Below are 23,259 nucleotides of genomic sequence, written 5' to 3'. Positions count from 1 at the left end.
AGACAGGAATAGGAGTCTTTATGTTAAAAGCAAAAGAAGAGAGGGAGGAGGCAGTGGAGAGTCGGGAAACTTTGGTTCCGGCTGTGTCTGTGTCTGTCAGACAGTTTTGGGAATTTGTGTAACTAAACTACTCTGGGCTGGAAGATTAGACTGTTACATTGTGATTAAACAGAGCTGAGACCAATAACAATTTCTTCTTAATTTTCTAATTACTTTTTTAAAGCATGAGAAAAAAGTTCCTATGTGAATATTTACGGGTTCTACTTCAACTTTTGTGAAGTTTAACTGAACATGTTTTGAGACATTTCTGTGAAGAGTGTTAAAGTGGGAAATACACCAAATCATTTTCTCAAAAAGACTTGGATGAGTGAACTGATACCATAATGTCTGTACACAAAAGATAAAGCTACAGCCAAAAGCCAGTTAGCTTAGCTTAGCCTGGCTTTGTCCAGGGGGTAACTACATCATCCTCCTACAAGGGCATTTTTCAGTATATTTTTGAGTATCTGTTTTTGACTTAATTATCTTTTACTCCACCACAGTCAAGTTTAGCTTTTAGTCAGTGGAATAAAATATTGTTTTATTTTCAAAAATCTGTTTGACCGTTCACTGTGTTCATCAACAATTATAACTTTACACTGTCAGTCATGCTGTGTATTTACTCTGCATTTTTGGACGGTGCATCAATGACGGACACGTTAGCTTAGATTACGGTAGGTTGTTTTGTTGTGTTTACCCTATGGAAGCTTCCTCTGCAACATTTGTTTCATGGACATGTGCACATACACACAGTCATGTAGGGTATCTATCTATATTAATGGTGCTGTGGACTTCTTTCATCTTTGCTAATGATCATTAAATTCTGTGGAAAATAATCTGTCGAATAACTGAAAATTCAGCAGCCTAATCAAACACTCTTTACTGTAAAATATAGGCTGTTGTAAAATATCTTGTGTATTTAAAAATGTAAAACACACACACACAATGCTTACAATTTGTCAGGGATTACATTATTAAAATAGTGCCTGTAGGATCTGTTCATGTATGTTTTACCTGATTTTCTCTGTTGCTTCTGCACACACTCCCTCAGGCAAAATAATAAGTAGCTTTAGAAATAGTACTGATGACTTATTACTTATACCTTCTGACAAAGGGGCTTTTTATCAGCTTTGACGTCATACTGTTCAAGTGATGTTACAACACTGGGCTGAGCAAGGGCACGGCTACGTGACCAGGAGGATGATGAGCCAAGGAGTGTGTAATACATGATGACATGTTACAGAACATCTCTGTCAAGAGGCAAACACATCCTCTCCCTGCCTGTTCTCCACTCACTCATCACTCAGCTGGATACGTTGGTTTGTCTCCATTTTCAAGGCTTCTCCAGCAGAAACACTTTTTGGTGTTTTCTTTTTCCCTCTCAATTTAGCGTTGTCCTCTGCCACTCACGGGGGGGGGGGGGCTTTCACCACACTCATTCATTTTAACCCCAGATCACTGACGGGGGGAAATGCAGACTAACACTAATAACACCAGAAAATATTCAAGATAAGAATAAGTTAGACCATATTCAATTACTGTATATAAAAGACTGAAAAACATTACAGGCTGGTCAGTAAAGCATAAACTTGAATTTTAAAATACCTAACAAAGCTGTGTATCTCTCCGATCATCTCAGCCTTTAAAGGCCTCTGTGAAATGAAGTCAGTGCTCCCTCTATTTTAGAGACACTGAGTCGATACAGTGCACTTCAATCAAAGACAGCATCCTGACAATACCTCCACCCCTCCTAGTCCGTTCTGCTCCTCAGTCCTTTGTGAATCACATAAAATGAACAGACCTCCACACACGTACAGTACATCCTAACCTGTGCTTGACTTGCTGCTCAAAGTGCTGTCTCTCAGATCAATAACTGCTCTCTGTAAGTAGTACTCTTTCAATACCGTTTTACATTTTTGGCTAAGAACACATAACCTTTCACATCAGTTAAATACATGCCATTTACCCCTCCATCCCATATTCTGCTGGCTGCACACAGTCCGTCTGACTGAATATCTCCACTGTAGCAACATCCAGTGCCACTGATCACGCTTTACAGCTGCTGTTTCTCAACAGACTAATCTGACTGGCATTAACACTGAGGGAATCAGAGGATGTGTTTAGACTGTTTATCTTGCTGAGCAGATAGAGGTCCTTTACAACTGTAAATCAAGGCAGATTTTGTGAATTTGCACTGTGTGCCGAGAGTAATGTAATGATTTTACAAGGCTGCACATCTGGAATTAATAGTACACCACAAACAGTTAGGTTCATGAGCATTTGATCAAATAATAATAATTCAGAACACTGACTGCGAAAAACAAACAAGAATTAATATGCTTGGGAAAGTGAGCAATCACTTAATGCAAATCATTTTCATGCAAATGCTTAGATGATTAAAGGTTAGAACTTTTTTTAAATCTGACACAAATAGGGCTCTTTGTCTTATTCACGGTGAGGAGGCACTTTACACAAACAGTGCTGTAAATATTGAATGTTTTTTATGTATTTTGTGTAAAGTGGTCTGAAATTAAGTCGACTGAAAAGCACAATCCTTCACCCACAGCTCAGAATATCAGAGATAAAGGCTTCACAGTGCTGAGGGTGTGTGTGTGTGTGTTTGTGTGTTATACTGTACAGTCAATGTACAGCATATACCTTGGTTGCTCTCCTTCCTGAGTGCAGTGTGTGGTGGTGTGTCTACTTTATATCTATATCTGACAACCCACACTCCTCCTCCCTTATCGACAACCCAACAGTGTGAGAGACGCAGCCATTGTCAAGCTAACAGGATACAACAGAGAGCATAGCAGGACCCATAGGCACATTAAGCCAACATTGGCTTGTGCAGTGAAGCCTGCCGAGTCTTAATTGAATTGATAGAGAGCATGGGGAGAGGGTAGAGGAGGTCGGGGGGAATTGATGAGGAAAACAGAAAGAGGGAAAGAAAATTAGGGAGAGGGGGCCCAAGAAAAAAAATTGGGAGAGAGACAGAAAGAGAATAAATAAAAAGGAAGAGTGAGGGGGGATGTAGAGTAATGGGGAACCCAGGGTAGAATGCTTTTGACAAGAAAGAGAGAAATAAGAAAAGGCTGGATATTAAATGTGCGTAAAGCAGAAACAGAGTGATAAAGAGGAAGGTGAGGAAGAAAAGTGAGGAGGCGGTTTGATAAAGAAAGAGAATAAAAAATAAATAATCACAGTGTGCACACAATGAAAGAGGGATGAATCTATTACTAAGATGTGATGGTAAATAATGAGGGGAGAGAAACAAAACAATTAACGAAAGATGACAAATAGAAAAAGCAGGCAAAAGGAGAATTTAAGCTGAGAATGAAATTGCAGAACTGACAATAGAAGCCCCGTCTCCATGGCTGTGATTAATGTGCCCTTCAAGAAGTCGACCTAAAACCAGTTCATTGAAGTTTCTACTCAAATTAACATCAAGTCAGTGACAGAAACAACAGAACGGACTGTCAGTGCTGAATGAGACTGATTCTGCTGAAATAAAACATGAAGTTAAACTACCTGGTATACAGTATGGACAAAAATAAGATGCCATATACTGTAACCAATGTCAGGTTAGGGTAAAAATATCTAGTTAAGGAAATGACAAAAAAAACACACTTTTCCCTATCCAGTTACTTAAGGAAGCCAGGGAAGGTCAAACAGACTGAGGCTTAAAATGAATCCAGACAGCACAGAGCGCTGGATGTACCACACTTAATCTGGGATTGTTTGGCTCAGCCATGCAAAGAAAGAAGGGCAGCTTGGCAGAGGCAGCCAGTGTGACAGGTGCCAAAGGAGAAATATCAAATACATGCCACAGTTATACTTATTTTTTCTGCAATTTTTTCACAACTCGTCTGAGACACAATGTATATTTGAGAAAGTTTGAAATACTCTGTGCTTTACTTTCTTGCATGCAATTGTACAGCGTGCATACTGTAGTTGTATATTTTACCATCCCTGATTCAATCTGTTCTGGATAACAGGTTAATATTGCCAGGTTTTCAATATATTATTTTCTGACAAGTCAAATCAAATATTTTAGCATCAATAATTGTAGATGAATGAAATGTAGAAATGTATCCAACTCCTATATGCTACATGTGATGGTTTATCTTGATGTCTCACCTTAATGAGGTCCCCTAACAGTTTGTTGGCTTCAGTGTAGGACTTCTTCACCTCCTTGAATTTATTTCCCAGTCCCATGCTGTGGGCCTAAAATCAGTGAAACAAGTAACAGAATAAATTAGTAGTGTGTGTCACATGACATTTTCTTCCTTCCTGTTCAATGAAAAGGTCTAAGCAATTTGTTGTCTGTCTGTGACTTAAAGCTATAATTTGTTCATTTCATGTTAAAGTTGATGCCAGATGGGCGCATATGACATCACTAAAAGCTGTTATTTAGTCCATTTGCATTAATTAATACTTCTTGTTATAAACAGGTCATCACAAGGCTCTGGGTTATGCACCCACATATCCTACGGTTGGTGAAGAGCCACTGTAGATTCAGTGTCCTTCAAATGGTCTGTGACAGTTTTCAGAGTGACTATGTGCAGCTTTATAGTTAGTATGCCATAGAGAATAATAATGATAATGATAATAATAATATGCAAAATGATTTTTATTTACAAAAGAACATTGTCTTCAGAGGCAAAAAAAACCCCAACAACATTTTAAAACTGCACACCTCTGAAATGTGTCAACACTACAGATACTATAATGAAGGTGCATTCAGTTGTACTGTAACAACGGTGAATTTGAATATAATGTTACACTGAGTTAATCTGCTGTTAATATCCTCTCAGATACACCACCCACCTCAAGCATTTTAACCTAATTACATCTAAAATCAAATCACTGAGCAAACACACAATAAAAAAGGACCAGAACAGTGCAGTGTACCTGGAAGTGGAGGTTGGTGTACTGTCCTCCTGGTATCTCATTCTCATAGACATCAGCATTGCCAGATTTCATTGTGGCGGTGCAGTCAAATGGAGCGTACAGGCCTCTGGCTACTTCCCAATATTCGCTGTAGTCAAACACCTTCTCCAGAGCAATGCCTGCAACAGAGCACAGCAAAACCACATCAGATCAATGCTCACATGCACTTTCTTCTTTTAATGAGACTTGACAGCACTGATAAAATTCATCTTTTGTTGAAGAAGCATCAACATCTGCAGAAACACTGGTAACATGTTTACAGTGTTAACTGTTGAGAGAAATAAAAGCTTTATAATTAGGTTGACTTGTTGATGGGTTGAATTGGGTTTTCACGGTTATATGCTGCGCTGACCAAGATGAGTGTGAGTGTATGGCAGTAATAAAATGCCAAATCATATTTCAAGCCAAAATCTGTCACTTTGTGATAATTTTGCCCTCCACCCAAGAGAGAGAATTGATGTGTTATTTAATATAAATATAGAGGAATAGTTGTGAAAGCTTGTGTGGCAACCTGCCATTTATCTGAATTAGTCATCTCAAAACTTGTGCCAGCTAGTAAATTGTGACAGGACTGGGCTTATGCTGTCGAGTTTGATGTTTGATTTTTTTTTTTTAGTGCATGGTACTTTTTCTGCCAACCCATCAGGTAGGTGGATGTGTCTCCCACCACAGCAAAGAGTGCTGGTTTTTGTATGATTTACTATACCAGGCATCTCACCCTCCAGAGTGTCAGCCAACCAAAATGTCAGCGGAGGAATTTCTGAGTATCATCTGCCAGAAGCCCACTTTAGGACAGCTCCTGAAAACTGCATTAAGTCAAGAAAATGCTGGGGCTTAAAATAGTTTAAAGGGCAAAACAACAGTGTAGTGTCAGCCTGTAAGTGAGCTTGAATACATCTCCACTTTGCTTTTTAAGAGCCGCTCATTAAATCCCTGAGATATTTTGTGATCCTTTTAAAAAATATCTGTTGCTCATATTCATGACATCCTGCTGCAGACAGTTAAGGTGTGCTAAAGCTGATTACCTTGAAAGGAAAAATCTGCTTTAATGCCATGACAGACATGACAGTACATTGAGCTTTTGGCTAATGATGACAAAAATCAGCCATGTTAATGAGACAAACTTAGCTTGATACATCCACAACAACTAAGTGACAAGCTTGATTCTTTTTTTTATTTTTTTTATTCAAAGCGACTGCGTACTCCAAAAAGTGTGTGCTTCCACTGTGATCTTGGCAGGAAAATGGAGCTACTGTGAAATTAATGTGAAATTAATGTGCATGTTGTTGCTCCTCAAATTCAGCTGCCTGCCAAGCGAGCCAGTAATTAGGTCCGTTTCCTTCTCTGTTTGAGAATACCATTTTTGTAGCTTCTATTCATGTTTCTATTGTGAAATTACAGCCTCCATTTCCAAGGGGAAGTGACGGCATGATACTGTGACAGCATCCTCTGTTGAAGCAAATGTTAGCTCGAGTCAAACTTCCCACCCACCTCAAGTCTAAACATCTCAAACACACACATTGTGCACTCATGGCTTTTCAGTTAGTGAACAAAACACACAGAAGTAACTGAGTTCTCCCAGCAGGAAACACAAAGAGCTATGCCCTTATACAAAAATCTGGATACACTGCAGTCTGCTCTGCTGTACCAAGGTCACGCAAGCTTGGTGATGGATTATTAAATATTGGTTTAAAATGAAAATGGTGTGAAAGAGAGTATATTGTAGGGCTCTGACTGATAGTGAATGTCATTAAAACCATTCACCTCTGTTGTAGCTGCACTGGAGATATATCAGCATTTCCACATGCCTCCACCCTCCAGAGGAGAGGTCTAATTATCCAGACAGCACACCTAGAGAGCTGGAAAGTCTTGTGAAAGCTGAATCATCTCATTTAAATGATCACAAGAGCCCTGGCATGAAGTGATGCCAGGAGCGTCATTCCTAACCAACAGCAAAGTTGCCTACACCGGTGCTGTGATGATTACTGTGTGATCACCCATCATGCCTATTTTTACTCCCATGGGAAAATCAGGATAATGATCAATATAGCATTGTTGATCCTGAGCTGCAGGTTTTATCATGTGTATCTTCACAAAGACATACAGACCCTTAGATTACTCATTTAGGAGGCCGTTTGGCTGTGACAAAGAGCCATTGATACACAACTTACAGTATTAGCAGGGCAAACTCACTGTAGCAGGGAACTAACAGTACTATTTATTAACTGGTATACCATAAACCACAAGCCACAAACACACAGTTTGTTCTTGATGAGCTGATGCTGAGACAGATGAAGACAGATGAGACATGTGGAGAAAAGGTGGGACACTGTCGTCAGATGAAGACAGAGAGGTGAAGGAGCTAAATGTGTTGTTCAGTCCTTTTTTTCTGGTGCAGTGGCTACAAGAGTCTGAGTGCCTACACATAGTATAATACGTTCTTTGTGCGGTGTGTGTGTATGTATATTTAACATGGTGTGCTCAGTGTCTGCTACTTCCTGAATGACTTCACTGTTTAACAATTAAATCCATGCATGATACATGGGAAGAGGCTTTAAATGCTGTGTCAAACAAACACAAAGGTCACCTTAATGTGTCTCATCATTCTGCTGCAAAAGTGTTTGTGAATATGTATGACCTGTTTCAATGACAAAATGCATGGGTGTCTGTGTTCTCATTGTGGCTGACTGAATAAATACACTGACAGCTTTAAGACAGATGAATTAACAGTGACCTCTGCTTCAGCCAAGTCTTCAACACAGGAGATACTGTGGGTGATAGTGAGGGAGTGGAAGGGAAAGAGCAAAGTGGTGGGGGCGAAACGGTCATGTAAAGTGCTATTAATTACTTTATCACTGAGTAAGAGGGAGGGAAGGAGGAGGAGGATGTAGAGACAGTGTGAACAAAGTGGGGGTGATAGGAAAAGGCATGAGAGCAGAGCGAGGGCGGGAGATAGAGGAGGCAAAGCTCACAGCACAGCACTGACTACTGCTTTGAAACAGAGAGAGGAGAAAGAGGGGAGGGAATGAAGGAGAGCAGTAAACAGACTAAGGTCATGAAGTATCTGAGACAGAGCCCTGCTTGATTACAAACGTAGTGAGATGGGAACGCGGAGATGGAAGGAGGGAAAGCATAAAGACAGGAAGAGATAAGAAGAGACGAGCACAAGGTGACAGGTGTAAAAGAAAGTGGAAGTGAGGAGGAGTTTGTCTGTTTGTGTATGCATAATGCATGTGCCAGGGTCACATCAGGATAGGAGTATGCATGTGTGTGTGTGTTAAGTGTGTGTGAGAGGCATTTTGCATCCAACTTCCACTCTCTAGTGAAGCAAATTGAAATTCCATGAATAAACTGACAGACTTGAAAACCTCTTGCTCTTGAGTAACGACCTTGTCTTTCTCTCCCTCTCTCCTTCTTTACTGGGTACTGTATGCTCACAAATTGATATTCTGTCACTTAACTGGATGGGAGAGTTTCTCTCTCTCTGATACTCTGATGCAGTAATATGTCATATTTTCTGCCTCGCCCAGAACAATATTTACCAGCTCCACTGAATGGATGTGAACCTGTTGCATTCAGCCGTTGGTTAAATGTGCAGGAGAGAGCAACAATGACGCAAAATGTTTCCCTTTCAAAGTACAAGTCACACATCACAACAACAGCAGCATGTCATAATGGCTCTGTTGTTGTGTTGCTTTATGGACTATTACCTTCCATGACAGAGTTCTCCCTGTATGGCTGTTAAATATTGATACAGCCGCAATGAGTCCAGCAAAGGAGACTGATCAGAGTGAAGGACCCAACAGCTGATGTTTCCCATCATCCCCTGCTCTACAGCACCACTGTACTCAGCTGGACTTTTTAGTTCGACATCATGTTGGCTGTTTAACCATTCATGTATGGAAATTAGGTGCAGCAAAACACAGCAGTGCTGACACAGAAATACAAGGAGCATTGCTATCATCATTGCTTTAATTATTAGTATTATTATGAGTTGCTATTATTATTTGAAACAGTACTGTAACTCAACACCAGCTGAAATCTTTGTTTTTGCTGATAAGTGGTTTAATTTCTCACCCTGCTGATGAAAATAAATGTCCACCATTCAGTGCATGAGAGGACAGTGAAACAAAGCTTCTCAGCCTGGTATTAAACCTCTGTTTACATTTTTATTCTAAGATACACATCAACGGGTTAGGGTTAGGCATGACTGTGTGATGTTGTATCTAAAACAGAACAATTAGAAGAGGTAGGTCTTCATGATTTACAGTCTTTATAACCATGTATTCATCTGTGCATTCGTAGCATCGGGGCTAATTACAGTACTGCAACATATCAAACTGTTACTGACATGCATTAATGAGGGTAAGATGAAATTGTCTCTCTCAGGCACGGACGCAGGAAACTTTCTATAGCTTCATCATCAGAACAGAAGACAAGTAGAATCAAGTTGTCCATTAAAAGCTACCACACAGTAACAAGCTCCTTATGTTGATAGTACTGTGCACTACAACAGCAGACAGTACATGACCTGTGCAGTGTGAATAGTGTAAACATAATTAACAGAGCTCTTCGAGGTTCTAAGTAATGGAAATGAGCTATCAGATCTAGTTAGTAGAGCTGAGTCAGTTTTCCCAGTAGCATTATGCTGCATAACTAAGCAGCAAACTCAACATCGGTTTTAATTCTTTTAGTCTGTTTAGCATTCTTTCAATTTTAACAGTAGTTTTACATCTGGCTGATTTTAAACATGGCACACTGCACCCATCACTGTGGGAGGCAGAGGTCACTGAGCGTGGTCAGTTATCAGAGGAGGGAGGGGCTGCAGGCTTGTTCACAGCCCATGAAAATTACATTGAGCAGAACAAAGTGGACAACAAAAACCCAAAGGGGAATGCATGCATTATAAATCCATCCCTCCGCTTATTGTGCGACCTCCCGAGAAGGCAGAATAAAGCAGTGGTGGTTCAGAGAGGACAGAGGGAGGTTTGTGACTGAAAATACCTATAATGCAACCAATCTGAACGTGGGTTGAGAAGCAAATGTGAAACCAATAACCATTTCTAGGCTGCTTTGAGAGAAGCCTTTAACCCCGAATGCACCATGAAGAACTGTCCATTGATCAGAGTACCGGGGGTACTTGTTGGCATGTTGTGATGAAAACAACAACTCAATGTACTAGCAGATGGCTATATAAGCCACAAATCTGCTGATACCATTCATCTGCCACTCATAACTATTTGAACTGGTCTCTTTGTTTCCCATCTAACTCTCATAATTGGCTGTGTACGTTCTCATTGAGCTGAATGCATCAGTCTTTCTGACTTAGGGCCATAATTAGAGATGTGCTCTGTCATTTATTGATTGGTTGATTGATTTTTTCCCTCGTGTAAAGTAGCAGCCTCTCAGAATTAGTAATGTTCACATGCCCACTCACCGGTGTCTAGCTTGGTTCCCTTGGCGCAGGCCACCATGGCTCCCATGCTGGGCTGAGAAGTCATGCCAGCCATGGAGTCGACCTAGAGAGACACAATCAATATGAACGCTGTCTGACTAAAAGCATTGTAAAAGAGCATTATGTGTGGGCTTAGTGGATTGATTTTATATACATTGAGAAAAAGGTGTGGTGTATTAGTAGGCAAATCATGTGGGTATATCTCTGAAAAATATGTCCATATGTGTATTATTAGCAAAAAAAGAAAAAGAAATCCCATCAAAAAGTGGAAAATAACCTTGGCTGTTTTTCTACCCTGTCAAGTGTATTTTAGTGTGCTTCATCTTGTTCATTATTGTGCATGAATGTTTTATTCCTTGGCAGAGTGAAAAGACAAGGCTTAACTACAAAAACCAGAAGGATCGATACAAGCAAATGTTCTTATTGTGTGTCTGATCCACGGTGGACAGTTGGGTGTTTATTGCATACAGTGTTACAAGAGCTCAACAGCAGAAAGGCCCGACACTGCAAACAGCAGCCAATTGTTTTAACGAAACTGCTTGTGCTGGCAGCATGCGTCAGTGAACACAATGGGAAATGTAACCAGCTTCGACAATTGTTTCAGTGACATTTCACAACGTAAACTGCAGTAGCTGGTAGAAAATTAATGTTTGTGCATGTCGTTAGGGTAAAGTGTGTGGATGTACGCCTCCAAATGACTACTTTAGTTCGGTGTGTACAAAGATTGGCACTCATTACATGGCAGGCCTCTGACTGTATCGTAACCTATGTGCATTTTCGATTAAATCACTGACTTTCCATGACCTTCAAGACTCTGTCACAATGAGATTGTTAAAGCAGAAGTAAGCGGAATGTTTGTGTTAATATAAGTCTTAAATAGTTATATCTTCAGACAGCAATCACTTATATAGAGTGTTTGGTCTGAAACACGGGTCTGTCAGTCACTCTGCTCTGCTGTAAGCCGAGGAGAAAACTTTCCTTGTATCCTACAACCTTTATCCAATGAGGAGAGAGAACGGCATGAAGGGCTGTGTGTGCAGCCAAGGGATGCGCGTGAATGTGGTGACGTAGGGACGAGGACCAATAGATCCATGACGAGGGCGGGGACTGCTAACTCCATTGCCTGACAAGAAGTTAGCCAAAACGACCAAATCACTTACTTCTGCTTTAAGAGATGAATTTGTTTTATGATGAATAAGATTTCAAGAGGAAATGTGAGGAAAGATAAATACTCACAGCCACGTCAACTACGTCAGCTCCAGCCTCGGCACAGGCCAACATGGCGGCCACACCAGCTCCTGCTGTGTCGTGAGTATGCACATGGATGGGGACATCGGGGAAACGGTCTCTCAGTGCACCGATCAGCTGCTTGCTGGCTTCTGGCTTCAGTAGGCCAGCCATGTCCTGATGAGACAGGGAGAGAGAGGACACATGAGGAGGGAGCAGCTAACTCCAGCTAGCCCAGCCCCAGCAGCTAACAAGCTTAACATCCCACTGCCCACCTACATTACCATGTATGTTCTCTTTTGAACTGTTTTAGATCCATACACCATATAGTGGGATTCCTGGGCTCACATTCATTGAAACACAAACAGACTTTTATCTGCATGTGATTTAAGTGGCTTTATCTAAATTTTGCATATGGAGTCCTGGACTAAGTTAAACAAGATTAATTTCAACCACCTGTCTCAGCCCTCATTAGTGAGAAAATGTGCACACAGCACTGGCCTGAGGCTGCTCATGAAAGCTGGAACAAAGTGCTGATAATTTGGTGGATTCAAACAAGTAGAAACAGACAAAACAAGGGAAGCAGGAGGAACACGTTCACAAACACTGAAATCCTTGAAGGGATTGAACCGGAGGAGACAGAGTATTGATGACTCAAATTATCTAAATAATCAATGTGTCTTGATTTGCTAAATCAATTCAGTGTTAAAACTTCCACCTAGGAGGTTGTATTTAAGTGTTTATCTTTATCTTTAGTTCTGTTAGTTCAAGACATGATTACATCAGTGTGAGAAAGCTAGTTCGAATTAATCAAGACTTAAAAAGCCACAAATAAAACTATTCTTTTCTGTTGAAAAACCACACTTTTGTAGAAGAAAATCAACTTGGAAATTATTAATTAGAACAACAAAAGCCAGACTAAAGTTGAGGGTTTCACAGCCTTGCATAGATGATTAATGTATAAATCATGTATAAAATTAAAGTATAAATACTAAGTGATATTAACAGAAAATCCCTGACAGAGCTTAGATGTTTAGTTGTGCTTCCTTTGATGATCATTGCACTCCTTGAAGTTATAATGCATGCTAATTTCCTCTTTTAAAAGTTAACCTCATTAGCTGTGCAAGCCTTTTATGAGATTGCCACTGCTGCGCGTTCTGGTTCACACTGCCGTAGAGCGGGAGTTTATCATTTTCATGTTTGAAAATATTCTGTCATGCTTGAATAAAGAAATTAATTTAATGTGAGTATTATCAGTCCATTCATTTAGATAAACAGCTCAAGTATACAAGTTATTTCAATAGGAGCAAATAGAAAAAAACTCATCTGTGTTCAACAGTTAACATTGTAATTAATCAACATGCCAATCACAAGTCAGGTTGTGTTTTGTGTGCAAAGGCGTTTTGCTTCACCATGACACACTTGTGACGTTGGTTCTTGGAAAACCCTGATTTTATCTCTGTTGGTTTTTAACTGAATGTTAGTTGTAGTGACGCTCAACTGGACAGTGGCAACACAATGAGAATGAGTAGTAGTGATAGTCGCTGCAGTACAGGTGGTCAGACTGCAGCAGATTTAATCCATGATAATAAGGTCAGTAAAGTTGCACACTGCAGCTTGGCTACATTATTATATAATGGTTAAGTCAATTTATGTAAATAACCTTACATACCAAATGAGTTCCATTATAGCTTCAACCTAGTGAAGAGTAAAATGTTTGCACTCAAACACTATGAAATGTGTTCACAGTGGTTTGGCTGAAAGTTAGTGCAGGCCCTAAATTGAATGAAATGCATGACATAAGCCTTAAGAAATATATGGAAACACTCCTTTCAGATGTTTGATGTCATCTTATTGGCAGATGAGCAAAGTTTTCACTGTATCACAGGGACGTAAAAACTTGGTTTCTATTTTTATTCTCGTACCTTGATACATAGGATGTGTGTCCCAGCTTTGACGAGCTCGTCTGCCAGTTTCACATAGTACTCCAGGGAGTACTTCTGCCTCATTGGGTCAGACACGTCGCCTGTGTAAGAGATGGCAGCCTCCACTACGCCACCCGCTGCTCCAGCTGCCTCCATCCCCAGCAGCATATTTGGCAGGTAGTTCAGGGAATCGAACACACGGAAGATGTCCATACCGTTCTCCTTGGCCACCTCGCAGAACCTGGAGGACAGGGTGTGGGGGGCGTGATGTTAGCTGACAGCTCAGACGGCAATAACATCCACGGGAGACAGAAATAGCTTGGTGAGGTGGTCAAGACTCAATGTACACTGGAAGATTACCTACAATCTTTCTCACTTATGAGTCTGTCTTCATGCACAGTGTATTCCAGATAACAGCGCACATCTGCGTTGAGATAAGCTGTTTATATCCATATCCATATCACCACGCACTCACAAATATTGCTGTACCTGCGTTAATACAATTTCTCACCATTTTCATGAAAAGTGAGCTTACACAGCCTGCAGGAGCCTTCAATAACTCCAGAGAAACGCATACCGCCTCATTATCCGAGCTGCTAGTGGTAAATCCCTCCTATTATAGCCTTGTATCTTCATCAGGTTTTTCATAACCGGGGTGAGCGCTTACAGTAGTTGTGTTGCTGTGAATGCAATATTTATATACACTGAGAGCCTTCGTTTGGCAAATAAACAGACACTTAATGCTTTGCCATCAGAGGATTACCAGTCCAACGTCTGTTTGTCCGGTGTTTATTTGTTTATTTGCATACAAATGCTGCCTAGGGGAAGTTGTTTGGCACCAAGTCAAACACACTCTACTGCCCCACATATCTGAGTCAAAGCTGACGTGATCAGTATGAGTGTGATTATCATGTGAATCAGAAGTTTTTCTGTCAAAAAATGTGTAGCCTTGAATTGAAAGGAAGAAGCTTGTTAGCAAATCGTGCAACCCTTTTTATCCCCCAGGCATTCTAGATGTTTTTCAAGTCTTGCACCCCTCTTGATGCAGAGTGTACTGTACTGTGACCCTGTGAAATGCTCTTTAAATCAGTGGAATGAAATGAAATGAAATTACACTTTGATTTGATTTAGTTAATGAAGATGCTAGGCCACTTGGCTGCAGGCGACCATGCTAAAAATGTTGAGGGCAACAGAGTGACAGAGTGAAGGAAGGATGGAGAGAGGGAGAGCCATGCAAAAACATCAAAGCCATTAATCACAATTGTGCAAATTTTTGATGTCTCCCCCCTCCCCATAGGGCACAGAACGACGAGGGGAGAGGAAGAACAATCGGGTTAGAAAGAGGGAGTAAAAAAGAGGAAAAGGAGTGTGTAATGCAAAGAGATGAATGGAGGCGTAAAGCCGAGTTATAAGAATGGGATAAATAATGACTATATAATGGGAAAGAGGGGAGGAGAGGGGGAGCCAAAAAAAACTGAACAAAAAATAAATAAAATGGGGAGGATAGGGGAGTTCTGTGTGTGTGATTCAATGGGAAGGACAGAGAAGGGGACAGCTGCATTACTCATAAAGCCACGACTCATTTCATTCAGGTGAGGGGAATTACACAGTGTATGTGGATGTTGGTGTGTGTATGTGTGTGTGTGAAACTAACTGCAGGTGTGTGCGCTTGAGTATACATGAGTCATCCACATCATAGCGGTGGCTTGTGAAACCATTTGGAAAAGTGTTAGAGGCGTGTGTATGCATGTGTGTAGGCACAGGAGTATTTATGGCCCTAAATGCATTATTGGTGGATATGTGATTCAACGACATGTCTGTGAAATGTATGTAACTCACTGGGCATGGTAGGAGGCAACAGGAACACATCAACTAAATTGACCTGATTAAATGTGTGTGCCAGTTGTGTGGTTTGAGGATAGCACATAGCACATCCATTTGGATATATTTAGAGCGAGAGCAGCTGTGTCTGCGGCTTCATGTTACATATAGAGTACGACTTATACAATGTATGAGCGTGGGAGGACACAAAATATATATAGATACTTTAAAAGTGATTAAACTTTAAAAGTGATTAAAAGGGGAGCTTAAAGCAACTCTTGTTTTCAAGTGAGAAACTCTGCTGAGGATTCTCACAACAAGACGTGGTTAAAGTCAATAATATCAACCCTCTGTTTGTTAAGCTATCCAGATATGGAACACACAGAATGCAACAACAAAACAATAGCATGAGCTTATCTAATACGTGCTGGAGTCATGTTTGACTCGACAGTGTCAACGTGTGGCTTTCTTTAGATTCTGTGTATTGGTAACTTAATAATAAACAATCAATGTTTTGTTAAGTATAAATTCTCTGTCTTGTCTTGAGAGGAAAGTGTATGTTTAATATGAATGGATTAATTGATTTACTGTATGTGTGTCCAATCCATATGGTCTTAACACAACAACAACAGCCGTTGTGATCATGTAACAAATATGAGGTACACACATAAACACTCAAATTCAACAGACCCAGTTTACATAATCCTACATGAAGGATAACGGATACTTTATCTAAGCGACCAGGCTTCTTCCAGAAATTCTGCCAACACTAAAATCTCCTCATTAAAAAGCCAACTCAACCTTCAGGCAACAGCTGTCGAGAGGAGCCCAAAATATGTTCACCATTCAAATGAAATTCAAATTTCAAACTTTGCTGATCAACAAATATGAGAATATGATGAAGACAGAATTAAGGTAAAGATCTGTTTGACTTTATTTTACATGTCTACTGGGTTATATGTTGTAGGAAGAGTAGGTGTGAGAAGTTCTTGCTTGAGCTCACATATTTCTTTCTACAGAAAGTCTTGCATCCTGTCTTGCACTGCTTCTACTGCAGTGTTTTGTTCAGAGTAATTACCTTTCTATTGTTTTTGCCTAGTGGTGGTGTAATTATTCAAGGATTGACAGAAATCTCAATCATGTAAAATGCCTGGCGATGCTTACAGACAAATACACAATTATGTATGGAGTTGCTGGTCACCCATGTTGTTCCCATGGAAACAAACCAGTCATAAATAATAAGAGAGAGTCAGACAATCAAGCAGTAGGAGCTGGTTTCAAGAAAATCTTAACCAATAAAAGAGGCAAAGTTTTATGGCAGTGTTTGTATTTTGGACAGAAATATAAAAGTAGCAAAACTCTGGGTAATGCCTTTTAGCTCTTAATGTGGAAGAGAGAGAGAGAGTGTGTGTGTGTGTGTGTGTGTGTGTGTCTCACTTGAAAACAGCGTTGTCAGGGTAGTTGGTGTAGCCCACAGCGTTGGCCCCTCTCAGCAGCATCTGGAAAGGGACGTTTGGGATCAAAGCTCTCAGCTCCTGGAGCCTCTTCCATGGGCACTCTGACAGGAAGCGCATAGCCACGTCAAAGGTAGCACCTAATTACACACCAAACACACACACACACACACACACACACACACACACACACACAGAGAGAGAGAGAGGGACAGAGAGGTGGCAGTTTATTTTGGCTGTCATCTTAGATCTCATCTGTCATCCCAGCTTTGATCTCAATTTCAGACTCAAAAACTAATATGTCAGACTTATCACATTAGCCACATACACACACACAGATGGCACACACTTTAAATACACACTAGTGGATGCTGAGATAAAGTATATGATGATGCTTTCTCATTCTAACACTTTCATCATTTCATTTTACAGTTACTTTAAAAATCTAAAATGTTTCAAAAGAAGAGGCGGAAAAAAAAGATAGATAGCGTCTCTCATTTCCCTTTCTGGGGGAGTAGATTAGCAAATCTCATACCCGTTTATCATATCAGCTAGAAATATTGAAGCCTCCACTGTTTTTTTTTTGCTGATCCAACACTGTCATCATTAAATTTCATTTTCTGAGCACTCAATACATTTAGACACTGAGAGAATACTAAGCACAAGTGCTTGTTCCTCTCTTTGGTGAGAAGCAAGGATACCATGGAAAAACCCTCTTTATCAATTTTTTAATCAATTTAGGATTTCAGCTATGTCAGCATCTTTTACACTACTGGTTTAAAGCGGAAATTACTCCAAGCAATCCTATCTGATATTAAACATTAGTATTAATGTTTCACTGCACATGAGATATCAACCCACGATGCTGAGTGGGGAATTCATCTGGGACAGCAGAATTTACTCTAATCATTTGATAACACCAGTGAAGACAGACAGCTGGTCCCACATGCAGGACATTAGGCACGGGCACTGCTGTCGCTGCCTTTTTGTAAGAACATGCAGCATCCAATCTGCCATGAAGATGAGCTGAAATAAATCAGATGGAGTGAAGGAAACGAGCCTTTTACACAACACCCACAATTGCCAGCAATGAATTCAACGCCCTGTTTAATGCTTTATTTTGGAACACACTGTCTCCTGGAATAGGTGCTGTGGGAAAAGATGGGCTTGTACCATCTCCTGTTAGTATGTTGGGTAAGAATAAATTTTACACTAAACTCAATAATAAAACAGTTTGTACGCTCTATATTGGCAAACTCTTTACTCCATCCAAATCTCCCCTGGTGGAGAAATAAAAGTTCTGTGAAGTTAACGTCTATCCAGGCTCTTGAGGCCATAAAGGAGAGTCCATGGTGAATAGGAATGATTAATATCTATAATTTGAATCGTTGAGTTACATAAGCACATGCGCAGCACTTATCAGCATTTGTGCTTAAATGTGCAATTATTACCCTGGTACATCTGGCGGTTTATCCTGCCAGATCAATTTTTATGTCATCTGTGATTCCACTGCATTACTCTGGATTGGCTGATTTGCTTTTGTGTAGTCCAGACTTTCAGGCTTTTGCTTGTGTCCACAGTCTGTTACAAGACTCAGCTTTCATTCCTTAAAACACGCAAGCATGCAAGATGCACACACCAGCATGATCATATACAGTAATTAAACATTGTGCAGCATTACCATCTGATAAATTTGCCAACTCTGAAAGAGATGGGGAAAACCCTATAGATACATTATGTGACCCAGTTCATATTACTGTATCTTGTATGGTGTAGGGAGAAACGCTATATCAGGAAGGGACTTAATCCTCAAAGGGCTTTCACAGGCTTAATCTCTTCAATGATTCATTCTGCCTTTAAGCAGCTGAAACATGTGAAAGCAATATTCCCTATCTAAGACCACTGTAAAAAAAAAAAAAAGATTCTTGCATAGGGACAATGTGTCTGGGCAACAGCGTTCAATACTCATCTGGTCATCTCCCTTTACTGATTTATTTTGGTTCTAAGTGATTTGAGCTCAGCTGGGCATAATATTCTTTATCTCTGATCACTTTGTAATAAAAGTACATTGTATAGGGACCTATAAAGAGACATGGTCGTTATTTCTCCCAATGGTCATTTAGTGATTTATGAGGAACTGATTAAAGGTACAGTTACAAGCTGTTACTGTGGGACAGTGTGTGCTGGGGCTGAACTTTTTACTACAGTGTGGTGCTCTAATTTGTGCTACAATCAATACGAGGCGAGAGCGGGGATGGCAGCTGGTGAATCTGTGAACTTTGGCCATGGGAATCTGTGTGAATGAAAATACATTGTGGAAAAGGTTATAACATTTTTTTTTTATTAATGAGACACTCCAATGATTTTATAGATGGAGTTTACTCATCAAAACGAGTACTGTTAGGACTTCATGCTATGACCCAGTTCCTTTGGGGAGTGGGAAGCAATAAAAAAGCAGGTGCTTTGGGTCAAATAAAGTCATTCATTTTCAAGATGCTCAGATACTCAACACAGACAACAATCAGGTCAAGTACAAGTGAAACAGGGATGGAGGATGCTGTTCAAAACCAAAACCCATTCCTAAAATAAGAGCAACTAATATTTACCAACAAGGGAAATCTCTTTATCGACTCAATCTTAACAAAAATCAAAAACTGAGTTGCATTTTGGGAAGAGTTGATTTTTTAAAGGTTGACCCTAACATAGACCCTAATAGAGAAACTAAAGTATGGATATAAAGTACTGAAGTCCTTTTTCCAAGTGGACCTGAAACTGAGTGTAACCTCTGAAACTAATGGTGCGTTCCAGGAACCCGTAACTGGTGTTTTTCCGACCGGTGAACTGGTACCGGCCTGCCTGGAACGCAGCATAAGTGATAATGAAGAAGTAATTGTTGTGTGTAAGACAAATACAACACAATGACGATAACGATAACCAATATAGCATGTCCACAGACTCATCACTGTTTTCTCAATGTTTTGTTGTGTATAATGACCAAAATATATTTTTATGCGCAGGCAGACACTAATGAAGAAATAATATACTGAAACTAGTGAAGCTGCAGGAAGGTGTCTTGTACTGAAATTGATTCTGTGTTTAAATAATTATGAGGAAGTCCCTTTTTGTTTTCTCTGACTCATAATTATGTCATGCAGGAGCTACTGACACCTCAAGAGGGTACAAAGGCATATTGCATTTTTCTTCAGTAATTCACAGGCTCTCAACAACTTCTATTAACTGAAAAGACAAGTGAAGCTGATACTGCTCAGCTCATACTGTAATATCAGCCTGTTACTGAATCATGTCAGGAGGAGTTAAAACTTCTGCAACTCTGGTTTTACATCTGATTTTAATGACTTTCTCTCACTGTCGTTGCATAAATGGGAGAGAGACAAGCATATCTGCTTTCTGTAACTTCTTCATGAAGACAGAAGACTGTTCAGACTTTAAGAGCTTTTGTTGACAGAAGATTTTACAACTCCACTCCCACTGCAATTCAAACATTAGTGCATTACAAGAGAGTTTCAAAGACGTATTCACTTTTCTTTTGCCATTTTATCATATCTGGATTCAGTTCAGAGACTAGATTATTCCGCAGCATTTACTTCAAGCCTTTTACTGCATCAAATGCCCAAATTAAGAATATTAACCACGCTGTGTGCTCAGTTGTGAATAATTACACGTTACACTGAAAAATATTCAGTTGAAGCCCAAAGAGGGAAAGTGAGGACAATGTATTTTCTCTGACTATCAATTGTTGAAAAGGAAATATTCACTGTTTCATCTCGAACCCTATTAAATGTATATTCATCTCCGTGGGGCTAACGCGGGCTGAGTTGTGATTATCTAGTGAGTTTAGACCAGTGAGGAAACACACTGAAAAAAACAAAAACACAATTGATTTGTGGATGGTCCACCAGGCCACTGAGATTTGTCGCAGTATACCTGATTGCCAATCTGTGCGAGCAGTAGCCCGGCTGTTCACAGCACAGAAGTGTATTTCTCTGTGCCATTCAGGGTGACTCTGCCAGTCTGTTCTTTTCTCATCATGTGGAGAAGCTGAGCTTTAAAAAATATCATGAATTTACATATATGATGTAAGTGGGACATCACTTCTTCTGTGACAGTTTAAAGGGCTATGTCCTTTTGGAATGATCTTTAGAGAGGGACCTCACACAAACATCTGTTTTTGTGCATGTTTGTCTCTCTTGTTCCCTATTTAAACACAAGTGACAAATATGTGAAATGAGTAGTTTGTATGACACAGCCAGTCAGATTATTTACTTATTAATCGAAGGTGCTGGAACTTTATTCTTAACATTTCCGGCCCACGTTCACCCTGTAAATAACCATTCCTATTGGAGCATAATACAAACCCATCATTTAGCTTTGAAAATCTTACCCACTGCCTCTCTGAGGCTTTTTAACACTTCAATGAGCCAATGCTCTGGGCTTTCAGAGAGCATGATAAGTCTCAGTTTGGAAAACAGGAAGCTCCTGGTAAATTAACATCTTTTATGTTCAACCATAAAATGGTCTCAAACATGCTCTCTTTAGGGTTTATAGACTGTTTTGAACAGTTTCAGTTTCCCACAAAGATGAAGCGAAGAGAACTGGTTAGAAATGGCTGATAGAGAGCTCAGTTTGTGCTCTTTCAACAGTCTAACATGGACATGTCTGACTGTGCTGTGAGCTTCCCATTTCCTAAAAGCAGATTTATCACAGTTTTTGAAATACTGAACGATGGCCCCATTGGACTGTGTAAACCCAGGCAGGCAGGAGCAGAGTGGTAGCATCCTCAGAAGTGAATCCATCAGTGAGGCTGAGTTATGCATGATTATATATAATGGCAAACAACATTAGGTAAACACCTTTTAATATGGTCTAAGTTTAAAAAATTGTGAATCTACATTTTTGAGGCTTCAAATATTAGATAATGAAATTTTAAAAAGGCATTTATGTGCCTTAATCAAAGAACTTTCCTCTCTCAGAGCTGGATCACATCGTATAATGAGACATACAGGGACATGGGGCTCCTCTGGTATCTATTCAGCAATTTCCTCCAGAGTGAAGGACTGAGTTCACTCTGAGTTTCCGCAGTCTCTCTGCAAAGATTTACTTTTAATGTTACTGCTCAAAGACAGCTAAGCTGACTACATATCATCTTTCTTTGGTCAGTCTCATAATAACATCACTATATGCTAGGAGATGGAGGTTGGGAATCATTTAAGCTCTTTTTATCGCAATATCGGCTCAATGATTTATTTTTGCCATAACCTTTTTATCTGTTGAAACACGAGATAAGTAGACAGTTCCTTAATATGAGGTCTCAAAGTGCCAGAGTAATGAAATATATTTCTTTTCCCCCTAACTGGTGCCCCACCATCAGCCACCAGGAGAAAGTGAATCTCAGTGAGCGTTTACAGCAATGAGATGGAGACGTTCTCTCCTGCAGTTTTTTTTCTCACGTTGTTCAACCATTTAACAATTGGCACAGCCACTGAAACAGAACCTCTTTCTTCTTTAGGCTTTTGTTGTTTTTTTCTGTTTGCTCTTGTGATGTACTCAAAGCTCTCCAAGTAATACAAGCACAATCACTCCGAGTAGTTTACTATAATTGAGCATTAAATTAAATGTTTCAACCTCAAGAGGTGCAGTGGGCCTATCTCTACCAAATGTGCATGTCTTAAGCGTTCAAGTGTTCAAATGGGAAGAATTTACTCTTTGAAACCAGTTCATAACAATTGCACTTCACATAGGAACATTATCAGGAAGTGTTGATAATTGGTCTTGTTGCCATCTGTTCAAACACGAGGCACGTATTTGCTCTCTCTGGCCAATTTCAGAGTAATTGCATATTATACAGGGACAGTATTGGACTGTTCATGCCTCAAGAAGTTTCAATAATGCGTCATTTTCTCTTTTCATTCAAGAGGAGGGAAAAAGGTACAATCATTGTCTATTGAGGGAGCTTGCTGAAGACAGACTTGTGGGAGGAGGAGGAATGAGATGATTTTCACAGTGACACATTTTCTTTTGCAGCTCATACAAGAAAAACAAAGATGTACAATCACTGAAACATGCATAAACAAAAAAATAATCCATAGGCCATCTTTGTGAACAGGTTATTATGACGGATACATTTTACTGCCAGGTGGCCATATCAATGAGAGAGAAAAAAAAAGTAGACCGCAATAGAAGGTGGCTCAATTCCTGTTTTAAACTGATAATCGATGTTGGTCTTTCATCCATGAGATTAACTCCATTTTTAGAGATGGTCTGGTCCGTCTCTACTGGGCCACTCAGATTGGTCATAAAGTGCAGGGACAAACACATATGGTTTCTTTCTTATCTAGAACTAAAGACAACGATCGACATTTTAAAATTA

The 23,259-nt window shown here is 39.9% G+C and overlaps 1 protein-coding gene across 2 annotated transcripts in view; it reads right to left on the bottom strand.

The window, feature by feature from the left end:
• The window catches only part of pcxb (pyruvate carboxylase b), a 278,215-nt gene that overhangs the window by 29,560 nt on the left and 225,396 nt on the right, over positions 1-23,259 (bottom strand). For both annotated transcript variants that reach the window (XM_085759433.1, XM_085759432.1), the window contains exons 16-21: positions 16,855-17,011; positions 13,597-13,837; positions 11,681-11,848; positions 10,427-10,508; positions 4,951-5,108; positions 4,177-4,263 (exon numbers count right to left, since the gene is read on the bottom strand). In XM_085759433.1, the coding sequence (XP_085615559.1) occupies positions 4,177-4,263; positions 4,951-5,108; positions 10,427-10,508; positions 11,681-11,848; positions 13,597-13,837; positions 16,855-17,011 (893 nt within the window). The remainder of the gene's footprint in view (positions 1-4,176; positions 4,264-4,950; positions 5,109-10,426; positions 10,509-11,680; positions 11,849-13,596; positions 13,838-16,854; positions 17,012-23,259) is intronic.

This window comes from Trachurus japonicus, chromosome 18 (genome assembly GCF_045865225.1).
Source record: "Trachurus japonicus isolate A0001 chromosome 18, Traja_1.0".
NCBI classification, from domain to species: domain Eukaryota; kingdom Metazoa; phylum Chordata; class Actinopteri; order Carangiformes; family Carangidae; genus Trachurus; species Trachurus japonicus.
This window is presented reverse-complemented; position numbering and strand designations above follow the sequence as displayed.